The sequence below is a fragment of the Impatiens glandulifera genome, chromosome 3, assembly GCF_907164915.1.
Source record: "Impatiens glandulifera chromosome 3, dImpGla2.1, whole genome shotgun sequence".
Lineage (NCBI taxonomy): Eukaryota > Viridiplantae > Streptophyta > Magnoliopsida > Ericales > Balsaminaceae > Impatiens > Impatiens glandulifera.
Window position 1 is genome coordinate 47,736,670 of NC_061864.1, and position 10,995 is coordinate 47,747,664.

Here is a 10,995-nt window from a genome sequence, read left to right on the forward strand (position 1 = left end):
ATTACTTTTGCATGGAGAGTTGTTTCTTGGTAATTCAGGCTTCAAAAATGTGATGCGTTGTCAACCGCTAAAGTTGAACTTACTGTAACAACGAAAGCTTATAAAGAATTAATTTGGGTTAAGAAATCATTATCTGACTTGGTTTTGTGCAGGATAAATACGTTCTTTTTGGTGATAGTCAAAGTGCGATTTACCTTGCGAAAAAATGAATATTTCACTCTTGATAGAAACACATTAATGTGAGGTATCATTGGATACATGGTTTTCTAGATGAAAAATTGTTGTTTTTGAGAAAGTGCATACATATGATATTGATGCTGACCAAAGAATTACCAAAAGGCAAGTTCGAGTTTTGTTTTCAACCGCGGGTTTGACAACAACCCTTCCATAGTTGTGATGGGGAAGTTTGTTGGATTATTTGTTTGGGATCTCAACTATGTAATAAAAAGTTCATCTTGTTTAAGAAGCCTAGAAGTCTAGAAGCTCAAGAGTCTTTTTGTGTAAAATAGGGGCATGGTTGTCTTATTAGAAAAAGACTCTTGATCTATCCTCGTTCTTCTATAAAAGGTCAAGGACATGGCGTTATCAAATCACATCTGAAAGTCATCTAGCATACACTTGTAGAGAGATAGTGAGATCTCTTCTTTTTTTAGCTTTTATCGTCATTTGTATCGTGTTTAACATTTGATTATAATGAAACTTATTTTGGACAACAGTCCCGTGGTTTTTACTCCTTGATTTGAGGAGGTTTTCCACTTTAAATTCTTGATGTTCTTGTTTCATTTATGTTAAATTAAGTAAAAAGGGAAAATCGTTAAATTAAGTTAAAGAGGGAAATCGTTAAATTAAGTTGAATTATGAAAAACGTTTTAATTGATTAAAATGAACATAGGATAATTAAAATGAACATACATGGTTTTGATGAATGAATAAAACTAAGTTCAGCAATGTGTTAATGTGCATCTAAACTTGAAGACTCGCTAACAACAGAATTGCCATCAGCTGAAGACTCGCTAACAATAGAGTTCCCATCAGCTGAAGACTCGCAAACAGTAGAGTTCGCTGGCAACAGAGTTGCTCAAACAACAGAGTTCGTTGGCAGCAGAGTTGTCATCAGTTGAAGACTCGCTAATAGTAGAGTTGCCATCAGCTGAAGACTCGCTAACAGTAGAGTTTCCATCAGTAGACTCGCTATTAGCTGAGCTGCTCCATCAGAAGAGTTACTCAAACAACATAGTTCGCTAACAGCAGAGCTGATCCATCATTAGAATTCACCAACAATTGAGTTTCCATCAGCTGAACATTCACTATCTGTAGATTTTCTATCAGTAGAGTCACTCAAACAACATAGTTCGTTGGAATCAGAGTTGCTCAAACAACAGAGTTCGCTGACAGTAGAGTTGCTCAAACAATAGAGTTCACTAGCAGTAGAGCTTACCATCAGCAGAGTTTGCTAACAGTAGAGTTTCCATTAGCTGAAGACTCGCTAACATCAGAGTTTCCATCAGTTGAAGACTCACTAACAGCAGAGTTGTCATCAACAGACTCGCTATCAGCTGAGCTGCTCCATCAGCAGAGTTACTCAAATAGTAGAGTTCGCTGGAAGCAAAGCTGCTCCATCAGCAGAGTTCGCCAATAGCAGAGTTGTCATCAATTGAACATTCACTATCAGTAGATTTGCTATTAGTAGAGTTGCTCAAACAATAGAGTTCGATTGCAGTAAAGTTGCTCAAATAGAAGAGTTTGCTAGCAGTAGAGCTTGCCATCAGCAGAGTTTGCTAGCAGCTGAGCTGATCAACAACTAAGTTTGCTATCAGTAGAGTAGCTCATCAGTAGAGCTGATCATCAACATAACTCGCTATCATTTGAGTTCCTCATCAGTTGAATGCTTATCAGCTAAGTGAGGTAGTTGAGCACTCATAAATTACAATACAGAAAAGTATACAACCAGCTCTCTATTTTGACATGAAAAATAATAAACGAATATTCTATTCCTTTGCGCACTAAAACCCTGTACGCCAGGCATACGACAAACGTACCGTTGTCTCGTATCAACAAAATGGATTTGTTGCCATACCTCAAGTATAAAAATACATCAGAGAACAACGGTGAAGACTCTCTCGGCTCGATTCAGCTCTGTTCTTTGCAAGTTTAATCGACAATCTTTTGTATCATTCGATAATCATTTTACTTGTGTAAGTTGAACAGATAGTCGTATGTTCAATAAGATAGTGTGAGAGCTAGAAGTTCAGACATGCAAATATTAAGACCTATGATCTGAGTGGGTATGTGTAACGTCTATACAAATCAAAGTCTTCTAGTGGAATCCTTCTAGAAACAAAAGAATGGGTGACATAGGAGTTTTTATCTCCGAACATCCATAAAATCTTGTGTTGTCTTTTCATTGCTTCATTCATTCTTATATTTTCCGCTTCAAATCCTGCAAGCATTTTCTGCACTTGAAATCGTTCAAAGCTTGCTACGATTTTTCCAAAAATAGAAACAGATTTTCAATCCTTAATAGGATTAAAATCGCATTTAAGTGGAAAATAGAACAACAGTATTCAATCCCCTTCTACTGTTGTCTTCGATCCTAACAATTTATATTTCCTTTTTATGTTTGTTGTTTCCCGCTCCTAAAGATCCAATCAAGTGGAGAATAGTTTATTATCACAAATGTGATTATTCTCTTAGAGGTATACATTTATTATATATATATATATTATAAAAATATAAAACAACTAGTTAAGAACAACAAACAAAGATTTATCGAAAAAATGAACATATTTCAAGAAGGGTTTGAACGAGTTATTGCATCAACCATAACAAAAGAAAATACATTATATATGTGAATTGACTAGTATATATGGAGCAAAGATTTTGTTTGATTGATGATAGATGGTGGTTTTCCAAAGACAACAATTCCATCCGAAGGAGTTTGGGAATCAAACTCGGTCTTACCAAAGCTACCCACCAATTGAAAAACATTGAGTAAGGGATGAATAATACACCACAAACTACTAAGAAGGTACTATTTATATGAAATTATCGCTAAGCTATAAGAATATACCTTCACCAACACTGTCAACATAAAGAAGTTCTTCTAGTTAGACTAGGGGTGAAAAAACTACCCAAATTATCGTTACATCGAAAATAGAGTGCAATAAATATCAAAAATATCAATTTTTTGGTATACTAAACAAGAGTAAAGTATGATAACAATACCGGAATTATTGGTAAAGTAAAAGTGTGAGATTTTCAAAATTTTAGTATATCACAATATATACAAAAATAATTTTTATAAATTATATATATATATATATATATATAATACTTATAAGAAAATAAATAATGACTAATGAAATTATAATTAATTATGTTTTAATTTCCATTTTAGGAATTATATTCAAGCACATTATAAATTTTCAGTAAGATCAAACGGTAATCAACGAATTAACTAATTTTAATAAATTTATTTTTTTGTAAATTTGTTGTTAATTTAATTATAATTTTTGAAAATTAAATTAAAAAATAATTATACTATTATATTATTCAATATATGAAATTTATAGACATACATGAAACTAATTTTATTTCACTATAAAGTGTTTTTTTTTTTTAAAATAAACTCAATGGAGTCTAATATGTTATTAAGTTAATCTCAAATATAAAAATACTATAAAATATGAAACACAAGAGTGCACGACTCGAAAAAGAAGAATAACTTCGAAACCAAAACTCCATATAACTCCTAAATAGCGTAGGAGTATATTCTTGAAATACTATGAAAAGAAGACAATAGAGTTGGTTTATAAAAGAGTACAATCAATCAATCGGAGTATGCAAGTATTGTAAAGTTAAGATTCCAGCCGTTTTTTTAAGTACTAGTGAGTTGAAAAACCACCTATTAAAAATGTGTAAGTTGAGTCCGCTCTACGAAACAAGTGGGGGTGATAAAAATTAAATCATATTGACAAACGAGACGATGTAGCAAGAAAAATAATTTGGTTCCTCACACTTTTAACTAGAAAATGTGTGAAATAAAATTGACATAGTATGTTTTTAGGTAGGAAGGGTATATACCGATATAATACCGAAATCAAAGTATATCGAAATAAAGATATGATAAATGTATGAAATTTTCTATACAAACTTTTGATAAGGTATAAAATATGGATAAATAATTATGGTATACTGTATCGACTCAAAAAACATAGATTGAGTCATGGATCTCCTCTTATCCCAATGAAGGTCGAAATGATGAAATTAAATATAAAAAAAAACAACCAAGTAGCTAAAGTGAAAATTATCTTACATAGGAAATCATATGTTTTTTTTTTTTATTTCTACTATTATGTGGCTTATACCATATAGGGAATAAACCTGAGCCACAAGACAAAAAATAGAAAGGATACATTTGAGAATTTTTTAAAATAAAATATAGTTATTTCCAATGTAAAGGTAGAATGTTTGTTTTTCAATTGAAGTTTCAAATTGTGACTTGAAGTTGGTGTGTTTCAATGATATTTTAAAAGAAGAATCTCGCTAACATCTAGAATGAGTAATTGAATGAGATGTACTAAGACCAAAGGTATTGAAACCCTAATTATAATATATAATCTGGTCAACTATATTAACATCCTACTGTTGATTAATCCAACTTAAATGTTCTCAACTTCGTTAAGTTTGGATATTGGTTGGTGAATGCTCAAATGATCTAATACTAAAATTGTTTAGCTAGAAAAAATGTTGCTTGGAGCTAATAATTCATCAATTGGTTTTGTTTGGTATGACTTTAACTTTCATTTATCAAAAAATTCCCAACCATTTTCCGGGTATAAGACAAAATTGTTCTGTTAGAGATAATTCATAGTTTATGTTTATTGAATTGTTATCTACATATATAGTATCTAGAATACTAATAAATTATCCTTTTCTTTAAGATATATATGCTTTTTTGTTTCAATAATATTATATTCAAATGGTTGGAGTTAGATGTCATGTATTGACTCACGATTCTAGAATATGACAATCTCCACCGAACCACCTCTACCTTTATTGATAAGTATAGCCAGTTCTTTTCGGATTTGTAGTTTCGTTTGTTTATTTCTCTGTCGGTCACATAAATAACTCAGATTCAGATCATTTTAGGTCAGCAAGGAACTCAATTCAAACACGACCTTTTCTCTCTTCTTACATAGACACACACCAAACTTTTGCTTTTACATATTTCAAACAATTCTTTCTGAAGAAGATACACGTAACATATCCATGGACGGTCAAACCAATCTGTTTAGACTCTGAACGGGGCTACAAACTTCAGCTAGCACACGTCTTTAGAATCACACATGAATTGTTTTCTTAAACAATCCAAAGCAAGCTCTGTGCTCCTTTCTTGGCAAAAACATCATTATTAAAAGGTGAGATCTTTCTTGTTCAACGGTAAGAACGGCGGCTGGTTGAATCTCAACTTTCCATTTTAAGATTTATATATAACCCATAATTTCACTGAGTTGTCGGAAAATCGACTTGCTTCTTTAATTTCGATATTGTAGTTTTCAAGGTGGCGAACCCAGGCGGTAAAGGAGATTATACGCCGCCTCCTGCGGCAGATGAGCATGTGTTTTCCGAGTATGGCGAAACAGAAGAGTTGTCGGCGATGGTTTCGGCTCTAAGCCATGCTGTCTCAAATCCCAACCAGAGTGGCCTCCGACAACAATTTGATTTTTCGCAGGGACTAGGTGATTCATCGACTGCTCCACAGACGACGGTGTTGGGGGATTCTGGGAGCGGGTTTTCGTTATCTAATTCCGGTTCTTGGGCGGGAGTGAAGAGGCACAGACAAGAAGAAGGAAGTGTTTGTCAATACACAGAGCATATGCAGAACAGAGAATCACCGACTCTTCCGAATGGTTAGTTCTCACTTTTGATTCAATTAAACCACTTGTTCTAAAATAATACAGAAAACAAAACAAAGAACATAGGAGAAGATTTAAGTGTCTGTCAATTCTCAATTGTGCCCTCTTCGGTCATCTCTATAATGTTAAAACTAGGGGATGACAAACCGATAGGGTGCATTTATTAATTTTTAGAGTCCATTTATATAAGAAATATATTTTTTTTTATAAAAGTATATTAAAATTTCATATTCTTATAAAAAAATAAAAACAAAATTCTTAGTTTAATCCTTCCTAAGAATAATCTTAAGTTAAATCCTTCCTTGCATATTTGAGAAATAATATAAATTGATCTTTATTATGCACATTTAGTATTAGAAAGGAAAATATGAATAAATTTTCTTAAAATCAATATTTAGTAACATTAATTATTAAGGTGATTTATATTTGATAATATTTTAAAACATAATATCCTTTAAAAAAAAATATAAAACATTTCATTAAATAGCATTTAGAGATTCCAAAATTGAGGAAAAACAAATAAAAAAAACTTGTAGAAAATGTCCAAACATAAAAATTATTCCTCAATATGAATTAACTAAGATCAAAGTGGAGCCTATCTATATATCTTCTTGTTAAACTAAAACACAAGACTTATATATTCATAGATTTGAGCTAGGTGAAAGGGTTTCTAAACCCAAATAATTAAGGACTCAAATTAACTTGTTCAATTTCTCTTTTGCAGTGCAAGATGAAGATGATTTCTTTAGAAGAATCAATAGGCTAAGTTCAAATAGTTACATCTCAACAACCTTAATGCAACCATCATCATCCTTGCCGGTGGCTCCGTGTTCCAACGAAGGAACCGATGACAGGAGAAGAAGATACAGGGGAGTTAGACAAAGACCATGGGGAAAATGGGCAGCCGAGATTAGAGACCCACATAGAGCAACACGATGCTGGCTCGGAACCTTTGATTCGCCAGAAGCCGCAGCACGTGCTTACGACGAGGCTGCATACAGATTCCGTGGAAACAAAGCCAAACTAAATTTCCCAGAAAACATCCATTTGGAACCTCCTGTTCCATCCCAACAAGAGAATACGCCTTTAACGACGTCGGCTCCTGCTCAGATGACAGACCAAATGTCTAGTATGAGAGATTATTGGGAATATTCACAGCTTTTACGAAGCAGTTGGGATGAGAATAGTTTGACACTTTCCACTTCAATGCCTGGGGCTTTCTATTCTCAGGCTCAACCAGCTGCCGCTGCTGTCGCTGCTGCTGCCACTTCTTCGTCGTCAACTTCTTTACCTAGTTCATCGAGTTCTTCATATCCTCTCTTTACGTCCGACCCACAATTTGGATATGTCCGATCGCCTGCTAGTCAGAGTAGTGGACGATGGTCGGATTTCCTGGCACCGCCGTGGACTGGTTCTGGCCACTATCCACCTTCCTCGAGTGGAATATGAATTTTCATCAAATGCAAATAAATAAATAAATTATTTTGTTTTTGTTGTATAACACTTTATACCTTGCATGAATATATGGTTTATTATATTTCAGCTATTAGTTTGTTTTTCCTTTACTTTATTTTGGTTAATCTTTTGTTATTGCATAATCTTCAATTAATAAACTTTATCATTTTTCTTGGACTTAAAACTTCTTTTTTTTAAATTTATTATAAAATAAATTACAACTTTTTTGTCTCACTTGGTGGTGTAATACATAATGAAATTTTGTTTTATTCTTAGAGTTTATTTTTTTAAAACAAATTTAACATAATCATACATTATTTAGTTATCTCTCCTTTCAATCAAATCACTCATAGTTTTTAAATAAATCAAGTTTTTTCAATAAACCTAAATAAAGTTCTTAAACCCTTCTAAATATTCTAAATAGAAGGGATAACAAAATAATTTTCAGGAAGAAATTCAATATACATTTTTTTTAATAATAAAGGTCGACTACTTACAATGAGATTAGATGATGAGTGTTTTGAAGTTGATGGCATTTAATTTAATTTATGGAACATGATATGTGACGTTAACCCTACTAAAGAAAAAAAAAGTATAATGTTGGAAGAGACAATGATGTTCTTAGTACCATTGTCGTTTTCTTACACTTAGTAAAAGACAATAATAATTAGGTTATGCCAAGGTGAAAAAGAAAGATAAAAACAAGATTACTTGTTCTTATCTAGTGCATGCATATGTTAAACATCATTTTGCATATGCTTATTTAGATTGGAGATAACTATGGAATATGGATGGATATCTTCCAAGAAACCTCGATCTACTAATTTTGTTAAACATCACCTAATAACGGATTTTTATCGTTGTAAATACTAAAAAACGACGACATTTATTGAGGGTTTATATTATCTCGATAAAAGTCATTAGTGAAAGGATTTGTTAATTCCGATATAGGCATGGACAATCAATTAAGTTTGGAAATTGTTGTATAACTTTATTAATAGGTTCCGTTCATGCACTTTCCTAATATGTTGTATATATTCGAATCCATTCTGAAACCAAACACCATTTATTAACATAAAGAAAACAATGAATCGGGATAAGGAAAGTTGAGAAAAGATATATGAAGATCTTAATATATACCAAACTTCAAGCCTAACTTTGTCAGATAGATACATATAATTACTAGTTGACAATAATTAATAATTAGTGGTCATTATTTAATGACTTTCTCTTTTTATAAATAAGTTTTTTTCGGCCACTCAAATTGTCAAAATAATCCATTACTTTATACAATTCTAATTTATTATTTTTTAAATCATCAAAATAATTAGTTTAGCAAATTATTGAGACTATAATCCAAACACAACTCATTTTGATGTTAACTTTTGAAAAAAATTAAAATATAATAAGACATAGAGAAGTCAAAACAAAATCTATTTTTTTTATATCAAATAAAAATATTTATTTTTAAAACTAAATATTTTTTTCCAATAAAATTAGGCCGCATGCCCATCATCCCTAACATCCAAACTAAATGGGGAGTGATCTTGGGGTCTTCATCTTGTTTTGATGTTTGCCCAAACGTGTAATATCATACACAATCCAAATTAATTAATATATAATAACACTTGATCAATGGTTGGATTAAATAAAATATTTAATTTCTTGTTAACTAAATAAAATATAATATTAATAATTGTAAACACTTTTTTTCCTTCTGCAATTTAATAATTTATCTTTTTGATAAATTCCGAGAATATTGTTATTCAAAATTCATATACGGGTTCATTGTACAAATTATTAGACGAACAAATATTTTTGGAACAATTGAGATTACAAAAATAAATGATTTCGAATTTTTAATAAGTTAAAGTGAAAATTAATTTAAGTTAAAACACTTTGGGTTATTATTATATTTAATATACTTAAGGTATTTTTAATTAGGATTAATTAGAAATTATTTTAAGTTTAAAAAAAAGAATCGTTTTAATATATAATTCTTTAGTTTTTTAATTAGTTTAGCAATTAGATTAATTAATTAATTAGAATTCTGTAAAATAAAATAAAATTAATCTATTAACTTCTCCTTCTAATTTATAAAAATTGTTAGATATTTTTTTAAAAATTTAGTTAGTTAGTTTAAATATTAATTAATTAATTGTATGAGTTAATAGGTAAATTAGTTACTTAGTTAGGAATTAGTAGGGATTGATTTTACGATTGTGTTGAGTCAAATCAAATTGACTAAAATAAACTAAGGAAATAAGTCTATTCAATGCTAACATTATTTTAATGATTTAGGTTAAACTTAGTTATGATCAAGTAAAGTTGTCTATTTATTTTGTGCAGGCACAAATCTAAAAGACGTTGCTACTTCAGACGTGGTATGAAGTAGGTTGTCTTAGACATCTACGTAGTGAGACGAGGTAGTCTAACTTCTTTAGGCGTTGTCTAAGGGGAAACTTCTTTAGATGAGGTAGTCTAACTCATTTAGACGTGATTTAAAGGGAAGTGTAGTTAGACGAGGACATTTAACTCCTTTAAACGAGGTCTAAAGGGAAACGTAGTTAGACGAGGATGTCTAACTCCTTTAGACACGGTCTGTAGGGAAGCGTAGTTAGACGAGAACGTTTAACTCCTTTATACGCGGTCTAAAGGAATGTGTAGTTAGACGAGGACGTCTAACTCCTTTAGACGCGGTCTAAAGAGAAACGTAGTTTGACGAGGACGTCTAACTCCTTTAGACGCAGTCTAAAGGACTGCGTAGTTAGACGGGGACGTCTAACTCCTTTAGACGCGGTCTAAAGAAGAATGATTGATGCATTGCTTTAGCAGCCGTCTGAAGGAAGCATCCGTCTAACCACGATCACTTAGCTGTTTGCTCTAGTTCTTTCAGCAGTTTGACAAGTCAGCTAATTCCATCAAATGAATGAATGCCACGTATGTCGATATATTTCAAATATATTCTCAGTACAAGACAAGATCAGAGGATACTCGGCGCACTACCTGTTCAGTACGGCCACAATCCAAATTCTCAGAGCCCACTATACTCTCGTACTATAGGCGGTCGTCCAACAGATAAATGCCACACGTCCTCAAAGAATATTCGACCGTTGGTGTACTTCAACTATAAATAGAAGCCAGGGATAACGGTCTATCTCTTAGCAACTAACAATCAAACTGCTCATATGAAATACTCTATTTAGGTCTATCTCTTAGCAACTAACAATCAAACTGCTCATATGAAATACTCTATTTAGCACACACTCTTATTGTTTGTCTAGTTGTGAGATAATTGTAATTGCATACTGTCTTTTCTATGAGAAACTTTAGCATTGTAAGTTGAACAGATGTTGTTATGTTCAACAGAGAGTTATCTAGCTCAGTGAGTTGTATCTAATTCAAAGTCTCTAGTGGATATCCTTCCGGTTGTGGAAGAAGGGTGACGTAGGAGTTTTATCTCCGAACATCTATAAAACTCCTCGTTTTCTTTACTTTATGTCATTTGCAGTTAGTTGTCTAAAGCTTTAAATCCAACAAACAGTTTTGTACTTAAATCCGTTTCAAGAGTTTAGAGGATTTGCGTAGAATAGAAACAGATACTAATCCCTCACAAGATTAT

The 10,995-nt window shown here is 32.0% G+C and overlaps 1 protein-coding gene across 1 annotated transcript; it reads left to right on the plus strand.

Annotated features, from left to right (window-relative positions):
- Positions 1–5,863: 5,863 nt before the first annotated feature.
- On the plus strand, positions 5,864–7,478 carry LOC124933036 (ethylene-responsive transcription factor ERF110-like). Its single transcript, XM_047473758.1, has 2 exons — positions 5,864–5,912; positions 6,643–7,478. The coding sequence occupies exons 1-2, from the start codon at positions 5,879–5,881 to the stop codon at positions 7,365–7,367; spliced, it is 759 nt and encodes a 252-aa protein (XP_047329714.1). The 5' UTR covers positions 5,864–5,878; the 3' UTR covers positions 7,368–7,478.
- The last annotated feature ends 3,517 nt before the right edge of the window (positions 7,479–10,995 follow it).